Here is a 19,690-nt window from a genome sequence, read left to right on the forward strand (position 1 = left end):
AGGCAATTGCAAGCCACTTCCAAAATCTTGCTAAGAAAAATGCAGGGACTTGTCCAGGCAGTCACCAAGAGTCAGCACTGCCTTGAAGGCACCAAAAAAAAAAAAAAAATTAAAAAAATCATTAGAGTCTTATAAGATTTTTTTTTTTTTTTGCTTCATTTTTCACCCCCTTTGGTCAATTCTACTCTAGATTTATTTCTTTAACTTGCAGTAAGAACGTCCTTCCACACTTGCAGCATTACAGATTAAAAAAAAAATATATTCTGGCTTTTCCTATCTAAGGGTCAGGAAATTAAATGCAGCTTTGGAGACAACCAGTTAAAAATGGACTTGCTGGATGATCCAAAGTCCACCTAATGCAGCATGCTGGTTTTGACCAGAAAGGTAAGCTTCATAAAAATATCAAGGCTTTGTGGGGAGGAAACGGGTTCAGAATGAAAAGACATTTGGATACTACTTTAACATTAAATGCATTATTTATAACTTGGTTACACATTAAAATTTTATTCTTCAGTGTTATTTAAGAAATATAAAGGACAATCCTTTATTTTAGTTATTTATATTTCTGTAAGCCATTCAGGGGCAGCTGACATATACTGCTATAAATAAATGAAATGTGTCATGCCTGAGAGGCAATAGGAGAAAGGATTGCTTGCAGCTACTGTACAAAAATACACTTTGCATGGATTTTGCACCTGCAAAAGGAGGGTGCTTTTTGGCGCTGCTAAAAACAAAGAACTCATTTTGATACTGTCATTCAGCCACAGAGGAATATTAGCTTCTTTAATTTTCCCACTTTCCCATTCTATCCTTGCAACATAGTCCAAACCTCTTAGTAAACCTTCCCAGGGTGAAGGAAGTATCTGAAAAGGCATTCTTGGTCCAATCCAAATACTCACAATTATACTGTAATATCAAACTGGTCATATGGACTCTGAGGGATATTGGTAATGGGTATTGAGTCACTCAGAGTTGCTACTCTCCCAGTGTTGCTGAACTCTAGTTTTCAGAAACTGCAGCCAGTCTGATCAGCAGGGAGCTGTGCTTCAGCAACATTTGGAGATAACCAGCTGTTTCTGCAAACCACTTTTTGGCTTTGACTAACAGTTCATACAACCCATAAAGCATAACTTAGTTTGCTAAGGTGTTGTATAAACCCAAACACAATGTAAAGCATTGCAAAGTATAATGTATTGTCGAATGGCTGATGTGGGTCTTCCAGGCTGTATATTGTATTGCAAAATATAATTTATGGTTTAGTACAAACTGAAGTTTAATCTTTCAGTATCATCAAACACCACAATCCAAACAGCTGCTTCTTCCTTACCCACTTTTTTATTGTCACAAGTACCTTTCCCTGTGGTTGCAAAACCCTGAAAGAGTACTGGATTGCATTTTCTATTCTCTGCTGAATTTCTGCAAAATTGTTAGTGAACATGTCTCTTAGACAGGATAAAGTAAATAATTACTTTCTACATTTCTTCATTTTCCTGTTTTAAATGCTTTCAATCTTTTTGTTGCCTCTGTAACTGACACTCTAGCACAGTCTAAGAGCTCTTCAGATGGGTAAAGAAACATTTTAACTGTTTTCTTATGTTGCTCCTTTACTTATTCTTGCCATGGTGTTCAGTTGTGAAATATTTTGCCAACTAACTTTCACAATCACACCATGGAACACATTGGCTTAGGAGAGTATGACCAACCCAAAATCATTTAAGAACTCCCATGGAGTGGACAGATTCTTAAACCCAGGTCTCCAATTCTAGGATTCCAGCAGTATTTACATGGCCTTGGGATTTCCCAAGATACATTTTAAAATTAATGAATACTACACAGCCAGCATGATGCTGTGTGAAGGACTGATTCTGCTATGAGTCCAGCTAGATGCAGTTCTAACCATCTCTTTTAGTCTTACAATTTAAATTCTTTCAAATCCTTCAATTTGTAAACTTAACAGTTGCAAAGACCCCAATCCAGATGAGACAATGTCTCCAAGGAGGGCTTCTTTCAAAGCTTATAACTCCAGGACCTTTTTTAGCTGAAAGTTCCATGCTCTCAACCCCCAAGGGTGTCTTTTAAAGCACATTTTTTAGTCCCTGGGACTATAAAGACATTTGAAACTGGAGGGAAACATCTGGTAAAATTCAAGAAGCTGAGAAGAGCTCCTTGACTATTTCTAAGCCTAGTAGGAGCAGAATATATCAACACAAAACAGATTTCAATTCCTATAAATTACCAAAGCCACCTCTCTTTGGCTCAAAATTGTTACATTTTCAGTATGAGTCTCTTTATGCTGATTCCCATTAAACAAGGAAGGTAGTGTTTCCATCTTCACTGCTGCCATGATTGGTTATAACTGAATGGCCATTTAAGTAAATGATCCCAGAGAGCACTGTTTTTGTTTCATTACTAAATTATTTAACATTTTCTCCCTCTAAGACCAATCACGGAGGACACACCGTTTCTCTAATCAGCTCAATACTCCCCAAACTGGGATGACAAGTCCCAGATTCCAGAAAGGTTTCATTCATGCTCTGGAGAATTCCTGGAATTAATACTGTAACACATCTGAAAGCCTGTTATATGAAAGCCAACAATATTATTGAATCCTTTAAAGGTGCTTAACCTACTGTTTGCCCATCTCCTATAATCAGCGGGTAATGGGTGCTCCATGATAATTGACTTAGCCTGCCTCTCCTTAGTGCTGAAAGGCAAAACTGGTATGAGCTTTCCATCATAAAAACTTGTTGCTTAATCACTGAACATTTTCAGTTGCCAGTTCCCCACCCTACATCTCTCTGTGACACCCATCATTCCACAATTCAGATAGCAGATAGCAAAGCAGAAAGATATAAGAAAGCTTAGCTTCTTCCTTCTTAAGGAACAACCCAGTGACACCTTAAGAGTCATGGGGAAGTGATCCAACCATATGGTGAGGCTCATCCATAAGTTTAAAAGGGAGGGGTGGGGAAAAAAAGCTCTGTACATAGGACTCTATGCTGAAATCCATGTTTGTTATTGCTGGAGTAACTTAAGAAAGGCACTCTATAAACATTGCTGCAAAACAAACAGGAGCTCCATTATCTTGAGCTAACAGAGCTCAGATTGTGGTACCTTTAAAAGCAGTAATGCTGTGTATTGTAATGACAGAAAGGGGCTTGTGAGAGCAATACTGTTTGCTTAGCTTTTGATAGAGCCAACGCGTTTGGCACAGGTAAGTTCTTGATGCTGCTCTATCTTTTGCACTGAGCTAACGATGCAGAGTGGTAGGTATCTGTATGGCAAGGGAAACCAGAAGAAACCTCAGAAATGCTAAGCAAATAATGAGGCGATGTCAACAAAATGTGTGCATATGCTGCAAAATATGAAAACATTTGCATAGTTTCTCTTGATAGTGCTACATCCAAATACGCTAGACTAGCAACTGCATACAGGTGCAGGGAACCTTTGCAGAGAATCTCATTTGCTGAGAAACACCACATGCTGCTCAGATATTTGTTATGAAAAAATGACAGCATTAAAATTCCACTCATCTAATAAATGCAGAATAAGCGTAACAGACAAAGCACTGGATTACCTTTGAGACCCAGATTGAAGTCCCCATCAGCTACAAAGCCCTAGGTGACCATAGCAGTCTACTTTCTTGAGCTCCTTAGAAGAACCATCTTTGAGTTCCTTCCAAGAAATATTGCGTAACTACAACACATTTTCTTCAAACTTCAAAATATTGTCCAAAGACTGTAAGTTTCATCATGTATGTCATTAAAACATGCAAGCCCACATAGAACACTGCACCAGTGTGCGTGGTATAAGAAGAATGCAAAGTAACACAGGGCAGTGTTTCTCAACCTCAGCAACTATAACATTTCTGGACTTCAGTTCCCAGAATTCCTCAGCCATCATTCCATGCATCTGAAAGTTGCTGAAATAGAGAAACACTGAGTTAGAGCAATGGTAATTTTTCCTGACAAAGAAAGGTTTGTCAGGCTTTGCTGGTGCTGCCTCTTATAGCAAGCCAATTTTTGCATTCACAAAGGTACACTTCAGTTGTTGGATCAATTCCAACCCCGAGAATGCTGGGAAGGAAAGAGATAGAAAGGAAAATAATTCAGGACAAGAAAGTTTTATTCTATTCCTTATGTGCAAGTTTGGAGAAACCAGCCTAGAAAAGTCCACGCAAAATCTCAAAGTTAGTTCTGCCCCATTCTTGCTTGCATGCCTTGATTGATGGGTATTTTCTTTACTGGCTGGTGACTTGTTGAGAAAAGAACAGCAACAAAGCCAGAGGACAACACCACTCACCCTGCCTATAACAACTGTCACACAAGACAACACCAGACCACAATGACTTGAAACTATGCAACAGAGACAGAACAGCAGATGGTTAATTGGAATTGGTTTATGCCAACTGAAGAATAGAACTTGGGTGGTATCTGACTATATCAATTGGTAGTAGGGAAAGGCCTGAAGAGAGCTGTTTCCCTCCAGCCGATTATGGATTATGTTACTTATTCCAGCATCTATATAGTTGTGCTCACCCTATGCTTTGCCTTCTCTGGGACTTCCCCTCTCCCAGTTTTGATTCATTCAAACAAGCAAAGAAACAAAAACTTAGATTCATTTCCCTCTTGATCTTGATCTCTCTTGTCATGTGTTGACATGGACTTAGGTCTAGAATCTGTCCTCTCAGATTTGACCCATCGGCTCCCAAAAACTGTGCACACGATTTTGTTTCTGGTATTCCAATGCTCACTTGTAGTGAGTCTGGTTGATGTCTATGCAGTGATCCATGCTATAAAAATCTGGAAGCAATTTATGTAGAAAATTGCAACTTTGCCTTTGTTTTCTTTTCTTTTGCAGGGAATTAAAAACAGTACAAAGTATTAAACTTGACACGAAATGCTTTCAACTGCAAATACTCATATATATATATATATATATGCTCTGACTTGAAATTGCACCACCTGCCAGAATTCAGAAAAGGCACAGTTTGCTCAGGTGCCTTTAAAGAAGGAAGAATTGTAAAAGGTAGGGGTGGGGAGGTAGAATCTAGCTAAAACCTTACACATAGCCACATTCATAGAAATTGCAAAATTTAGCATATAGTCTGGCACCTTTTTTTCTCTCTGATGGAAATCCTCTTTTCTTTCTTTGTGTTCCACTGCTTCTCTCTCTACTTTCTAGTTGTTCATTACCAGGTGAATGACCTAGTCTTTTTTTTGCTTCTCCCAGATGCCCTGATTTCCCCAGCTAGAACAATCTATCAAAAAACAGGGGTATACACGGCAGGGACTACATCCTTCATCACTTTGACATTCTTCTGTCAGCAAGAGCACCAATGCGTGCTGCTTTCTTTGAATTTGCAAATAAGGGGCAGGATGCCTGCCCTTGGAAGTGGTGCCATTGTGCCTAAAAGTGCTCCAGCCAACTTTCAACCATTTACAGAGGAGAGCCATTACTGTCGGAAGAGCATATGTGAATAATTCAATTGTTTGGAGTTGATTAATACCAACAAAAAGAAAACAGAGGACAAGATATCCAGATGGCAAATGTTCTGAAATCTTCAGTTCCACAGACAAAACCATAATTCATCCTGGCAACTGCCATTCAATAAAGACCTAGTCATTGGGCAAAAATAAAAAAGAACTATTTAATAATAGAAATAATGTTCTTATTTCTTAAATAGCATTTACTATCTCTAATTATTTTTTCTTGTTGTTACTAATCATCTCAGAACATTAATCCCAGGGGATTACTACTACAGCAAGGAAGATGGTGCTAGGATCTCCAGCCTTTTTCTCTCACTAAAGCTACTGAACCTTTCTGCAACATCAGTGTCTACTCATGTGTTTCTTGGTAGAATACAAGAGTGGTTTACCACTGCCTTTTTTCATACAGTATGACATGTCACTACAGTTATCATCCACCTCCAGCATCTTCCTATATCACTACTATCCAATATAAATGCCTGCTTGCTTTAGCTGGGCAACTGGGATTATCTTCATGCCTTGAGTGACCCTACTGGGAGTATATACTCCTGGTGTACACTCCCAGCATTCTTTGCTCATACTTCCCAGGCATACTCCCCCACCATGATGAAGCAGCATAGTAGGGACTGATGGGGAGGGGGTTAATTGGAGGAAGAAAGATTAATTACCTGCACTATGCTAATGATACTACTCTGACAGTTGAAAATGCAAATGAAGTGCAATCTCTAGTCATGAAAGTCAAGAATCACAGTTAAAAAATGGGACTATGATTAAATATAAAGACCAAACTACTGAAAATAGGTACAACAGCCAGCCTTGGAATTGACAATGAAGATACTGAAGTGGTAGATAGATAGCAGTAAATGAACCAGCAGTCAAGAAATATGCTGAAGACTAGCACTCCGCAGAGTAGCAATAAAGGTGTTGGAAAAGATATTCAGTTGCTGGAATATGTCTTTACCTGAAAAGGTCAGAATTGTACAGGCAGTGGTTTTCCCTGGGATATTCTATGGAAATGAAACTTGGTCACTGAGGAAGCAGGATAGAAAGAGTATTTATATTTGTTAATGTTGATGTCAGAGAAGATTTCTGAGAATACCATGGATACTCAAGAAAACAAATGATCATAGAACAAATCAATTCAGAGTTCTAACTCAAGGCACAAATGACCAGATTCAAATTATCATATTTTGGACATATTATGCAAAGATCTTGAAAAATCTAGAATGCTGGGAATGGCAGAAGGAAAGAGAAGAAGAGGATGACCAATAGCAAGATGGACAGACTTGATTACAGCAGTGATAGGTGCACCTGTGGAAGACTTGAAAGGTCAAATTGTGGATAGTTTCTTCTCAAGAAGTATTGGTCTTTGAGGTTACTAAGAATTGACATTGACTTGATGCATATAATCAACAATCACCCACATCAGCTCCTGGTAGGGTCATCCTTGTTGTTAAAGTTAAACTGGGAGGGGTGAAGCTAAGAGTAATCCACAATAGAGATGAGAACAGGTGGGACTCTGCATTGTATACTGAAGCCAACCTACTTAAGATAAGGAATTCTAAAATCAAACTGGAAGAAGACAGTGGAAAACTGCTTCTGTGTTCCTGCCAATAAAACTTTCTGGATATGGCTGGGTTGGGTGTCAGATGACGAGACCCTAGGACAGAGGAACTCCTCTACTTACTAGGAAAAAACTGTGAAGTTCCAAAAATTGATCTAGAAATGTTGACATGCCCAGCTATAAGAAAGTCTGGTCACTGATAGTGCTAGCAATTAAAGAATTCCTTACTTTACAAGGAAACATAAAATTAAAACAAGGAATTTAGGAAACATGAGCAAGAAAAACTTAAATCGTCAAAGGGGAAATAAAGCAGGGAGAAGTAAGCATAAGTGAACCACAATGGGCCACTCTAACTCACATGATTAAATTATTGAGGTCATAAAACCATATGAAAGAATGGAGTGGCAACAATAGCCCAAAAAGATGCTTGGTCATAACCCAATGAACAACAGGTTTTATGATACACCTGGTAGAAGAAAATATTGAGAAATTATGTGGCTAGATACACTATCAAGAAATATTACTAACTGGTGTTTGTTAGGCAAAAATGGGTGAAATGGAAGAACCTGAAATAATGAAATATTTAGACCTGGTAAATACATTAATAGAACATAATTCTTTATTTATTGTCAACACCTGCTTTAAACAGTGTCAATAACTCGACTGATGGGTGTCACTGGATATACAACATCAGAATCAAATAGATTATATAATATAAAACAAAAGATAGATAAATGCAATCCAGTCATCCAGGGCACTACTAGGGACAGACTGTGGAACAGACCATGAAATTACAGATATCAAAATATATGGGCTAAACCTGGAAAGCTAAAAAGAGTAGGAATGCCAATAAAATGAGACTTAGAGGACAAGCAATCAAAATATAATATTCAGCACACTTAGTTTATGTGAAACCGAAGGTGAGGAGCTATGAAGAAAGTTAAGGACACTGTGAAAACTAAAGAGGAAAAACAATATTCTCAAACTGAAAAGATTCAAGTTGCTTTCAGAACAAGTTATCCTTAGGCAAGAAAAAGTATATATATCAACTGAATGTATACTTCTGGTATCAAGCTATAAAAGACAAAGAAACTTATCTGAGTAAAAATGTCAGCTAATAGAGGAAAATAAACTGAGAGATACTTTTAAAATAAGAAGATAAGAGAAATCACAGGAGGCTTGCATCATAGTTAGGAATGCTCAAGAATAATTGTGGAAGAATCCAATAGAGACAAGTGTGATTGAAGGAAATTAAAAGAAAACCCTTTACTCAAGCTGTTTATGGACAGGATTATAGAATGACAGAAAGAGAATATATTCAGAAATCATCCCACAAAAAAGTGAAGTACAATAGGCAGTCAAGTAGGAAAGCATGGTTGCAGATCAAGTAACCACTAAATTGTTTAAAGCTACAGGATGAAATGCTGCTAAATTGCTATTCAGTTTATTTCAACACAGACACTATATGGCCTAGAGACAGGAAAAGATTATATGTATGGCACAGAATGTGCAAATTACTGAACCAGTGCACTAATTTCTCATGCAAACAAGTGTCTTACAAAGAAGCCATATAGGGACAGAGAAATGCCAAATGAATAGGCAGGTGTCAGAAAAAACAGAGGGACCCATGAACAGATAGAACAGAGAGCTAATGTAAGATGGTGTGTTCTACTTTATAGAATAAAGTAAAATACAAAGATGGTTTATCTTTGCTTTATTAACTACAGCAAAGCTTGTAGTTCATGTCAGAACATATATAGTATTTTTTCTGGAAGTACTTTTACAATGTACAAGAAAGTACTGCATGAACTGAATTTGAAAGAGTTCAGAATAGGAAGGCAAGACAAGACTCACTTCCAACAAAAAATAAATTTACAACAAATTTATTAGCAAAATAGGAGGCTGAAACATTAACAATTTAAAATATGTCGGTAACCCTACTTTGTTTGCCAAAAGAAAAGGACATTTTAAAAGAGCTCATTATGAAAGTAAAAGTGGGAAAAGCAATACCTGGGTTTCTGTGAAATATTAAGAACAGTAATGCTTAGTGGATGCATAGTGGATGACAAGAAGTGAAGTTGGTGGATAATTTTATTTTCTTGGGCTCAGTAGTAGATAAAGATGGACAACCTGCCAGGGGAGGGATATTCTGGAAAGGAAGGCAATGATAGATTTAGGCAAGATCATGAAGGATGTCCCCAAAGATCAAAAAAGCTAAAGCAATTATTTTCTAGTGATAACATTCAGCTATGAAAGCTGGGCATTACGTAAAAGTCAGAGAAAGAAGTTAAATGCCTTGTAATCTAGAGATGGTTCATATAAGAACAACAGACTGCAAGAAGAACCAGCAATCAATCCTGGGACAAGTAAAGGCTGACTGCTCCCTTCAGGCAGTGACTAGTGCGTAGGAATTCATACCACTTGGACATGAGATGCAAACAGATGATGAACATGAAACAACTATGTTTAGAAAAGGATAAAAGGGGGAGGATACCAGGTAAGATTGACGGACGCTGTAAAAAAACCCTACAGGATGGCATTTGGAAGAGCTGTGACTAGTATTGGAGATAGTCTGAGGAGATGAGCATTTGTCTGTATGCTCACTAAGAGGCAACCCCAACTTGATGTGTCACCTAACTACTGCAGCTTAATTAAACTGTGAATCAGAGTAAAAACACATAGGCGTGGGCAAGTAAACCTTCTTTTGTTGAAAGGATTTTGTTTTTTTGCAATCCACAGCATATGCTTAGCTAGCAGAACACTGCAAAATGATAATTATACTACATCTTAACCAGATGAGCTACATTCAGTTAACACATTTATTTATTTATTAAACAAATTTATCCATGGTTGTTTATTCAGAAATGAATAACACTTTCATCCTCAGTATATTCATAGGCTTCCTACCAAGTAAGTTGCACAGGGTGGTCTATATCTTACTTGCCATGGAAGGAAAATCTTAGGTATTTCCTTAATGGTTTACTTCCCAGTAAATTGGGAGTCTTACTCCTGACTTCTCTTTCACAGCACCTGCCCTCTGGAACAGCATCCCCCCCCCCCCCCCCCCGAGATCTGCATGGCCCCTACACTGACAGCATTTAACGACCTTTTTCTCCAGGGCTTGAGCTGGAATGGGTAGCAAGCTTCTTACAGTATAAGATTTTGTAGGATACTTTGCATTTTTTTCCGGACATGCATTGTTCTTCTGTTTATATTGTTCTTTGCTGTTTTTAATGCTGTATGTCACCGAGAGTTTTTCTAGAGTCAGGTGGCCTTAGAAATATGGTAAATAACTGAGGAAAGAGGTGCACAGAGAGGACACAGTCTTGATAGGTCCAGTTTAAAGGCTGCATACAGCCTCCAAGGAACCCATTAGGTTTAGGAATCTCAGCTGAATACAGGTAGGTTTAGTCTAATAGCATTTTCACAGTTGAAACCCTGCTAATTTTAAAATGAGCTTGAAGGTGGCTTGGACGAGGCGCCAGGCAAGAAGCAAGGGCTTCACTGACAGCAGGCGAACAGCAGCGGGGCATCTCGACCCCGCTCGGTCCATAGAAAGAAGGAACACGCGTCCGTCCGCTGCGAACAAAGCCTGGAGCGAGGCGGGCTCCTCTCCAACCACCTCCCCCTCTTCCTCTCAGAGCGAAGGTCCTTCTTACCTTAATGTTACAGAAGACCTTGCTCGGGCAGGTGTTTAATCTCGGAGGCTTATCATCGGTTGCTGGGGCTTTGCTGTTTTCGGACTGAAGCCCCATTGTCTGCTCAGACTGCCGAGGTGCCCGCGCGATTTAGCTCCGAGTCCGCGCTGCGCCTCCGTTGCTGGCCGAAGAACTCGCAGCACCAGCAGCGATCGGAACCCGCGTTTGCTTTTATTCACCCTTTCCATGAGCCTCTATGGAAGGAGCGGGAGCTGCAGTTTTTATAAGCCTGCCCTACGCTCCGATGTGATGAGGAAACGCGGCTTTCCCCTCCCTCTTTCCTCGGCTACGTAAAAGCGGTCGGGTGCCCGGCGGCTACTCCGGAGAAACAGGTGTGGGTTCCAGTCTTGCTCTCTCTGGGGACTTTTCCTAGCCCCTCCCGAAGCCCCGCTTTGCTTTGCTTTGCTTTATTTGCAGAGCTGGGGCAAAAGTCGAGCCAGCAGGAAGTCGGACAGACCCTATTCGGAACGTCAGCAAATTCAAACCCTCCAAGTCCCAACTTCAAATCTGCCGAGGGGAGATGCTGCGGGGATCCCGCGGGAGGGGGTTCCTTCCAGTCTCCGGGAAGCGCGCTCACTCTGCGCACACTTTTCCCTACGATTTCCAGCTGTTTCCCAACATACGCATCTCAACATGCGCCCCATTTAGCTCAGCGGGGTCTCCTTGTGAACAGACGTATTTATAAGGCAGCGCGCGGTCTGGGGGCTGGAAGCGCGCGTTACTGTCCAAGCAGCCTGCGCACATTCCGCGCACATTCCGCGCTTCCTTCCCTCGCTGCCTCCACTGGTACAATTTCGGTCTGCGACCTGTGACCCGTTGGGCTCTTGCGGGGTTTTTTTTGTTTGTTTTTTTTGCAAACGGCAGGGGCACTCTCACTTCTTGGGGATTTGCGCAAAAATATTGATTGAAGCCGCTTTACGCAAGGCCGGCGGCTCGGTCTTTCAGCAAAACGCCTCCAACGTTAAAGATCTACGAAAAGAGACGCGTCTAGGTCACACGAGCCGCGTGGGGTTCGGAGGTTTCCCGGCTCTGCAGAGGAAGGGAAATCGCAAGAACGGCTTACAATGTTGCCCTTTGGCACAGATTTTATGGCTGTTGCCACAGAAGAGTATTATTATTTATTCTCTTTCATTTAGACTTAGAAACTTAAATGCCGTTTAATGTTTGACGGATACATGATATGTATAGATAGTTTGAAATCCCTTTTTTATCCTTGGTTTCCTTTTTTGTTTAGTTTTAATTGCTTTTTCTTGTCTTTTTAACATGTTTGTCTTTGGTTTTTTTCCATTTGGGGGGGGGTTGTAAAACTTGTACATATTTTTTAAACTTATTTATTTTAGCAATAGAACTAACAAAGACAGAAATCCTTTTGTGCCTCACTGAAAAGATGGGAGCCCATTGTGTAACTGAGATAATCCGGACTTCCCTCGCGGAACTTGGGAACTGCTGGGCAGATGAATTTATCTGACTCTTGCTCAGAATGTCTCATGCTGGCTGGGGAATTCTGGGAGTTGAAGTCCACACCTCAAAGCTGCTGAGGTGGAGTAGCCTACAGGAATGAAGCAGATCAATTAAATATTATCTACCCCTCCCTCAGCATGGCTGGGATCTGAGCTTATAGATCTCAGCCTTATCAGCTAAGCTGAAGGAGATAATAGGAGGGTCTGATTCACTTCAAGCACAAAGAAAGAAAAAAAGAAACCAGAACAAAAGCCTGCAGATCAACAACCAAAACCAGCTTCTTTTTATACTATTTTTTACTTCCAGGAAGTTGGAGTATGTTAACAAAACTACTTTCAAGCTCAGTACACCCACGTGTACCTCCTAGCACTTTGTCGTGACTTCCATTCTCGTGCTTCTTCCTATCCACTGAAGTCACATACACTTTCCGTAGCCTTAGTAAGCACGTTCTGTTCTCCCGGTCATCCTTGAGCAAGAGGAAGCCTACATGGGACTGAACATATTTTACAGTTGTCAGCAACCTTAAATACTTCAGTGAATAAAATTACAGGCTATCAAATGTACACTGCCAAATTGGCGGGGGGGGGGGGGGTCAAGCCAGGCGTATTTTGTCATTTGCTTGGTCTAAGGGGCTCTGCAGGGCATGTCAAGATGGCATCTGCAAACGTGAAAAAGGGATGGGGCTTTGGTGGAGTGGCAACGGCTGCCACGTTCATGCTTTTCTGACACTCTGGGGATGCCCCTGCTTGGTGTCTGGCATTTAACTTTTTAACTTCTGTTCCTTTACAGAAAGCAGCACAATCATTTTTAAAATGAAGTTTCACTAGTGAACATCATTTCTAAAGTGTACATGGGAGACATGATGTCCATCAGCGAAACTTAATTTTCTGATCTGTCTTCTACACAAAGGCCAGAAATAATTTACCCATTTTAGAAAAGTTTTATTTCTTAACTGTGGAGTTTATATATTCTGTAAGTGAGATAATGTGGTTGAAATTGGTAAGGTTCATATAAAGCTTTGATGCTATCCTTGTGATATTGAACTTGTCTGGATTAATATAGCATATCAATAGTGAGGGCCTCATCTATGGGGTCTTTACTGATTTTATTGTAATGTCTTTGATTGTTGTGAGCCACTCAGAGTTGTTGAAAGTCAGGCAGCATACAAGTTTAATAAATAAATAAATAATGATAACAACTATTATTATTATTTCTTTCTTGAATTAGAGCACCACCCATGGAGATTCAGAGTAGGATCCAAAGTAACAGTTAAATTTTCCCTAATGAAACCAAGGAACAAATTAGTTCTAGCTCAGCTTAATTTTATAGAAGTTAATGAGAACTAACTGCATCTAACTTATTTTTAGATCCAGCCTATAAATAGAATAACTGCTTCCCTGTTCCTTTTTCTCCAACCCCCTTGACTCTCCAGTCCTTGTAATAAAATACAATAGAAACAGACTCCTATTCAAATCCATTCCTTCTTATCCTGGATAGGATTAGGAAATGGTTATGTCCTATATGGAGCTCTGCGTGTTTCTTCTCTTTTTTTCTGAAGAAAGCCTATCCTATCCACCTTTCAAAAGACTGAAAAATTATTCTTGAGAAGCATGGTGAAATGGTGCCTGGCCCCTTGCTTTCAGCAGGGAGATACCAGCAGGCAAGAATTCTGGCCAGGGAGGAGGCACCCACCACCTCACCCTTTCAGTTCAACCTGCAGAACTGTCCTTGCCTGTCCTCCCGTGCTACTGCTGAACTGGAAGTTAAGAGTTCAGCTGTGGAACCTCAGCAACGTTATGGAAACACAGTAACGCTAAAGAGAGTCTCCACGGTGTTTCAAAGAGTCTGTCAAGCTGGATGTGACATGGTCATTGAATGGAAACATACACAGCTATATGAAAAGAAGTACTCAGGTGCACATGGCACTAAGCTGAGGTATGCTTCACCATGGTTTATTAAATAAACCATAATTTACTGTGTTCATACAAGATATTCAGCTAGTATCCATTGTTTTTTTTGTTTTTTTTATTTTATTTTATTTTATTTTATTACATTTTAACTGCCCAACTGCCAGCAACTCTGAGTGGTTCACTGATAAAAACATGTAGAACAATAAATTGATATAATAATAAAAACAAAATAGGCAAAAGATGGCACAAAGCAGACAACAACCAAAGCAATCCACATTACCCAGAAAGGGGCTTCAGTCACCCTGGCCAAAGGCCTGGGCTAAGAGTCGCAATAGCTGAGCTCACATAATCTCGTACGCTGTAGAGTCCTTGGGGTTTTCTGAGTTTGGCTGTTTTCTTGCAGAAATTTCATTACCTGACTAGGTAACATCTTCAGTGCTAGAAGGGAGTGAGGTTTGTTCTCTGTTTATATACAGTAGCTTGCCCTGCCAGTGTTGGTGGGGGTGTTGTTTTTTCCCTGGTAGTTCCTAGATTAGGCTGTTTACTGTTTGATTGCTTATCTGAGTTGGTAGTTCCTTGATTAGGGTATTGTTTACTGCTTGATTGTTTGTTTGGTGTTAATCCTGATGTTAATCCCTGCACATCTGGGTGTTGATTGCTGGCAAGGAGGTGTTCTGGTCTTTTTGTTTCCTTTTTATTGTCTCTTTTGAATGCTGTGTAAGTGTGGTTTGTCTCTAGGTGCCTGTTGATGGCTGACTTGTCTGAATACCAAGCTTCCAGGAATTCTCTCACATTTTTTGATTTAGCTTGATCTAAGATGCTGACAGTTTCCCAGTTGAAACTATGGTTAAACCTGTCCATGTGTTGTGAGATTGAGTTTTCATCGTGTCTTCTGACTGCTACTTAGTGTTCATGGATGTGCCCTGCTAGTCTTCTGCCTGTCTGTCCTACATAGTGGCTGTTGCAGACCTTATACTGTATGTTGTAGATGGCTGCTGTTTTTTCTTCTTGGGCTACTGGGTCTTTTGGTTTGCTTGAGATGTTTTGGAGGGCTTTATGTGGTATGGTGATGCCATGCAGTAATGTAATATCTCTTGGTTGTTTCTGAGATGTTTTTGATGTATGGCAGCACCATTTCACCATGCTTCTCAAGAATAATTTTTCAGTCTTTTGAAAGGTGGATAGGATGGGCTTTCTTCAAATGTTAGGAAAGAGGCATGGAACGCTCTAATCCACTGCTCCATGCTGGAATCCAAATTAAAGCATCCTTAGCAAAAGGTTTGAGAGCCAGTTTGGTCTGGTGGTTAAGGTATCAGGCTAGAAACTGGAAGACCATGAGTTGTAGTCCTGCCTTAGGCACAAAGCCAGCTGGGTGACCTTGGGCCAGTCAGTTTCTCTCAGCTCTAGGAAGGAGGCAATGGCAAACTACTTCTGAAAAACCTTGCCAAGGAAACTGCAGGGACTTGTCCAGGCAGTCTCCAAGAATCAGGTACGATTGAATGGATTAAAAAAAAAAAAAAGGCTGCCCAGCCACTTAATGCTCAGTGAGAATCTGCTTTACTAAATCCCTTATTTCATATCCTGCACTCTTGGCCATCCACATGTCATCTTTTCAGAAGTTTGAAAGGTAGCATATCCCGCCTCAGTTGTTTTTCTTTTGATGAATTCTAAAATTGCATTGGCCTTTTTGGCAGCCCTAGCACTTTGCTGATACATATTCATTTGATAATTAACTGCTAGTGTAAAAACTTTCTCACAAGTGTTATTGTTAAGCCAGAGATCCATCATCCTATGCCTGTGCATTTGATTCTTGTTTCCTAAGTGAAGATTTTTATATTTTTGTGTCTATGCATTTAATTCTAATAATTTCATGCCATCTCTCTAGGCTTTCAAGGTTGTTTGAATATTATTTCTGACACTGAAGAGATTAGCTGTTCCATCCAGTTTTCTGTCAGGATATGTAAATGCAGTCAGTCTTAGACTGTTAGGACTGAATATCAGTAACAACACCAAAAGAACATGGTGCAATCACCATATCTCAACAATTCTCTCTGTCCCAATTTCTTTGATTTCATTCACAAATCCATCTAACCTGTAATGAACTGAATTAACCTTCCAGTTTTGCTAGCCAGTGCACGCATAGCAATAATTTTAGTTGTTGGGAAGTCTCATAGCGTTCCATAGAAACCATGATGATTTCATGTGCTTCATACTATCATTGTATAATTTGCATCAGTTATGTAATGCAAATGGCATACAGTTCATAATTCGTATCATTTGTGCAACAGTGTAATGGCACATGTAAAATCACTTGTCCCCCTTCTTTTCCTTGGAATTGTCATGGAAAAGCAACAGATTCAAAATATCTCAGTGCCATAATAGGACATTTTCTGCTGGAGTTCCTGAAACACATATTTTTTTCAAGAAGATATAACATGAAGGTACACACATTGGCATACAAATTCCATTAGATTCAGCAGTATGCACGCACTTCAACATTCAGCTTTGAAAGTAGAGGTAAAATACACATTGCTTGCTCCCATGCAGCTTAAAGATGGCCTGTTTGGAATGAGGCATTTAAACAAATAATTTAATATAGATAATTTATCTGACAATAAGACATTTCAATAACAACTAAATATGCAGTTCAATAAAATCTCAGGATGGGGTGTTGTTGATAAGAGACTTCTGTTTTTAAGACTCTCAACATACAACTTTCATTAGCAAGCTCCTAGCCCTCATGGTTGTGAATATAGGTATGGTGATATGTGTGGAATGCCATAGAAATGTCAATAAACAGCATTATTGCCTAATAGATTGTAAGGCCCTTTGAGTAGAGAATTTTCAAATCTGTTCTATGTAAAGCACCACTTTTCAATTGGTTCAATATAAATTAATGATGGCAATAAAAAATGGTCAATACTTCTGTGTACTTCTCACTCATGCTATGACTGGGAAAAAAAACACTGTGGAACATGAGTGGAAAAATACTGTATGTTGAATCGCAGTAACTTTCAGGACTGCCTTTCTTCTACTGTTTCTGTGCACCCCCTCCAGGTCTCTTCTATTCAACAATGTCATCTTGTTGGACCCTGGAGTCATGCCTGCTCAGTGGCCAGGCTTGCCCCATGGAACAGCTTCCCCCCAAAGATTTGGATGGCCCTACCCTGTTAGCCTTTTGCAAGGCATTTGAAGACCTGACTGTTTCCCCAGGCATTTGGGTCAAGGGGTGGATGAACTCTGCTGCTATTGAGGGTTGGCAATTTATCTTTGGGTGCTGGGGGTTATGTTTGGTGGGTTTGTCTGCTTTAATCTTGTAAGCCACCCAGAATCATTTGTGTGAGATACATAAATCATGTAAAGAAATAAAAAATTTCTCCCCTCTCTTATGGCACGTTTGCCAATTTGGACATGCATGCACAAAATGGTGGACATGGTGTTTTCTCATGAGAAAAATGGTCTGACTGCAGCCTCCTTTGTGCATGTGCACAATAGCAGCCATGGCACTTTGAGTGTCAGTTGACAAGCTCCATTTCTGGCTTTATAGTGGGGGTAGGTTTTCTGGATGCCAGTGTACAAGCCCAGCCTTTCCACTTCTGGTAGGCTAGCTCCGCCTCTTCAACCATGGTTAAGATTCATAGATAGAGATGATTGGTTGACTCACTTTTGGACATCTATAGCACAGTCTAGGATAGACAAGTCTATTAGTTGCCAGCCATCTTGACTTCCAGCTCATGCAATAAAATTTAACAGGCTGTAATTTCCTCTTCACCATTTTCTACTGCTTAATTATACTGACTGACTGACTGACTGACTGACTGACTGACTGACTGACTGACTGTCAGTTTGGTGTAGTGGTGAAAGCATCAGGCTAGAAACCAGAGACTGTGAGTTCTAGTCCTTCCTTAGGCACAAAGCCACCTGGGTGACTTTGAGCCAGTCATTCTCTCAGCCCTAGGAAGCAGGCAATGGCAAAACACTTCCGAAATCTTGCCAAGAAAACTGCAGGGACTAGTCCAAGCAGTCGCCAGGAGTCAACACTGACTTGAAGGCACCCATAAACACACACACACATACACACAAAATTCATCTTTGAAGGGCATGACAATAATCAATATCAGTGTCACCATGAACAATCTCAAGGGGCTTACCTGTGCAACTCCTTTCTGCTCTTATTCATTCCCCTATCAGCCAAGAGGGTAAAACTCTAATGGTAGCAAAGATGGAGTGTCTAGAGCTGTGATCTTCATGCTGTGGTCTGTGGCTATCCGCCAGGAGTTCCCCTGCAGGCTTCCCACATTTGTTACCTGTCAGTTGACCAGGTCAGAGCCTCAGTCCTGCCTCTACATTCTCTCCCAGTCAGCTGATCCACAGCAACTTATCAGGGGCTGAAAACTGATCTGTTGAAGCATACAAGTGATAATGAAAGTAGCAACCTGAGAACTGGAATTCAGAAAACTGACAACAGGGCACAGGTCTTGAGTGCAACTACTGACTGTGAATCCAGATATTGTGTTAAGTGGAGTCGTGGTCTTATACAGGTAATCCCCAAAGAAAAGTGTGAATAGGAAATATGACAATGAATACTCAAAATTGGGTGTCCATTGGCTGGAGATGCATTTTTCCATACCCCATTAATACTTAGCAATGTCTACTAAAGAACGTTCTTGACTAACAAGTTTGAGCCAAGTTTATTATTAATACTAACACGTTTGTTATTTTTATGGCATGGGCTACATACATTAATTCATGTAGTAAATACTTAATTTTGGATTAAATGTTTTGGGTACAAAATTTAGTTCTGAAAGACCTTTTCAAATGGAGGGTATGGGAAGGCACAAACAAATTAATGATAATCATTATTTTATTTGCCCAAAGATGTGACGTCTCACACTTTTAAAGACAAAACAATAGGGATAAGATGTATTGTCGAAGGCTTTCACGGCCGGCATACGATGGCTGGTGTGGGTCTTCCGGGCTGTGTGGCCGTGTTCTTGAAGTTTTGTTTCCTAACGTTTTGCCAGCACCTGTGACCGGCATCTTCAGAGTGCAGGAGCACAGACAGGAGCAGTTCTCTCTGTGCCCAGGGTGATGTGACCCTTTTGTGGGTATTTATAGAGATCTGAGGGGGGAAAGGGGGGATTGGGTGTGTGTGGGGGGGTTGAGTTACTGAGTGGCTGCTTGTTTTGGTGTCAGCATCTGTGTGTATCTTCCTGGGGATTAGGCAGGGTTTTTTTCTTCTATTGAATTGTTAATGAGGGGCTGCTGGGGGTGATTAGCAAGTTCATTGTGTGAACTGTTCACATGTCCTGGTGGTTGAGCTGAGTTCGTTGACCTTTTGCAGGCTGTATTTTTCAGGATTGGTAGCCAGGTTTTGTTGATTTTTAGACTCTCCTCTTTTTATTGAAACTGTGCTGGTGTTTGTGAATCTCAATGGCTTCCCGGTATAGCCTGGTATAGTGGCTGTTGGTGTTGTCCAGTATCTCTATGTTTTCAAATAGGATTTTGTGTCCAGTATGCTTGACAGCATGTTCAGCTACTGCAGATTTTTCTGGTTGCTGTAGTCTG

General features: G+C 40.3%; 1 protein-coding gene and 1 long non-coding RNA gene across 5 annotated transcripts in view; both read right to left on the reverse strand.

The window, feature by feature from the left end:
- The window catches only part of SLCO2A1 (solute carrier organic anion transporter family member 2A1), a 69,814-nt gene extending 58,872 nt beyond the window's left edge, over positions 1-10,942 (reverse strand). The window contains exon 1 of the mRNA XM_088131814.1: positions 10,713-10,942. Coding sequence (XP_087987940.1) covers positions 10,713-10,808 — 96 coding nt within the window. The 5' untranslated portion in view covers positions 10,809-10,942. The remainder of the gene's footprint in view (positions 1-10,712) is intronic.
- Positions 10,943-11,636: 694 nt separating this feature from the next.
- The window catches only part of LOC112541717 (uncharacterized), a 47,608-nt gene continuing 39,554 nt past the window's right edge, over positions 11,637-19,690 (reverse strand). For 2 of the 4 annotated variants that reach the window (XR_015794328.1, XR_015794324.1), the window contains exons 8-9: positions 18,274-18,522; positions 11,637-11,780 (exon numbers count right to left, since the gene is read on the reverse strand). This is a non-coding gene — a long non-coding RNA (uncharacterized LOC112541717). Of the gene's footprint in view, positions 11,781-16,387; positions 16,525-16,562; positions 16,682-18,273; positions 18,523-19,690 lie in introns of those variants that run through there. The other 2 variants (XR_015794325.1, XR_015794326.1) reach the window with 2 other exon arrangements.

The sequence above is a fragment of the Python bivittatus genome, unplaced genomic scaffold, assembly GCF_059951505.1.
Source record: "Python bivittatus isolate LINGU-HERP-01145 unplaced genomic scaffold, Pbiv_v1 ctg000980_np1212, whole genome shotgun sequence".
Taxonomy (NCBI): Eukaryota; Metazoa; Chordata; class Lepidosauria; order Squamata; family Pythonidae; genus Python; species Python bivittatus.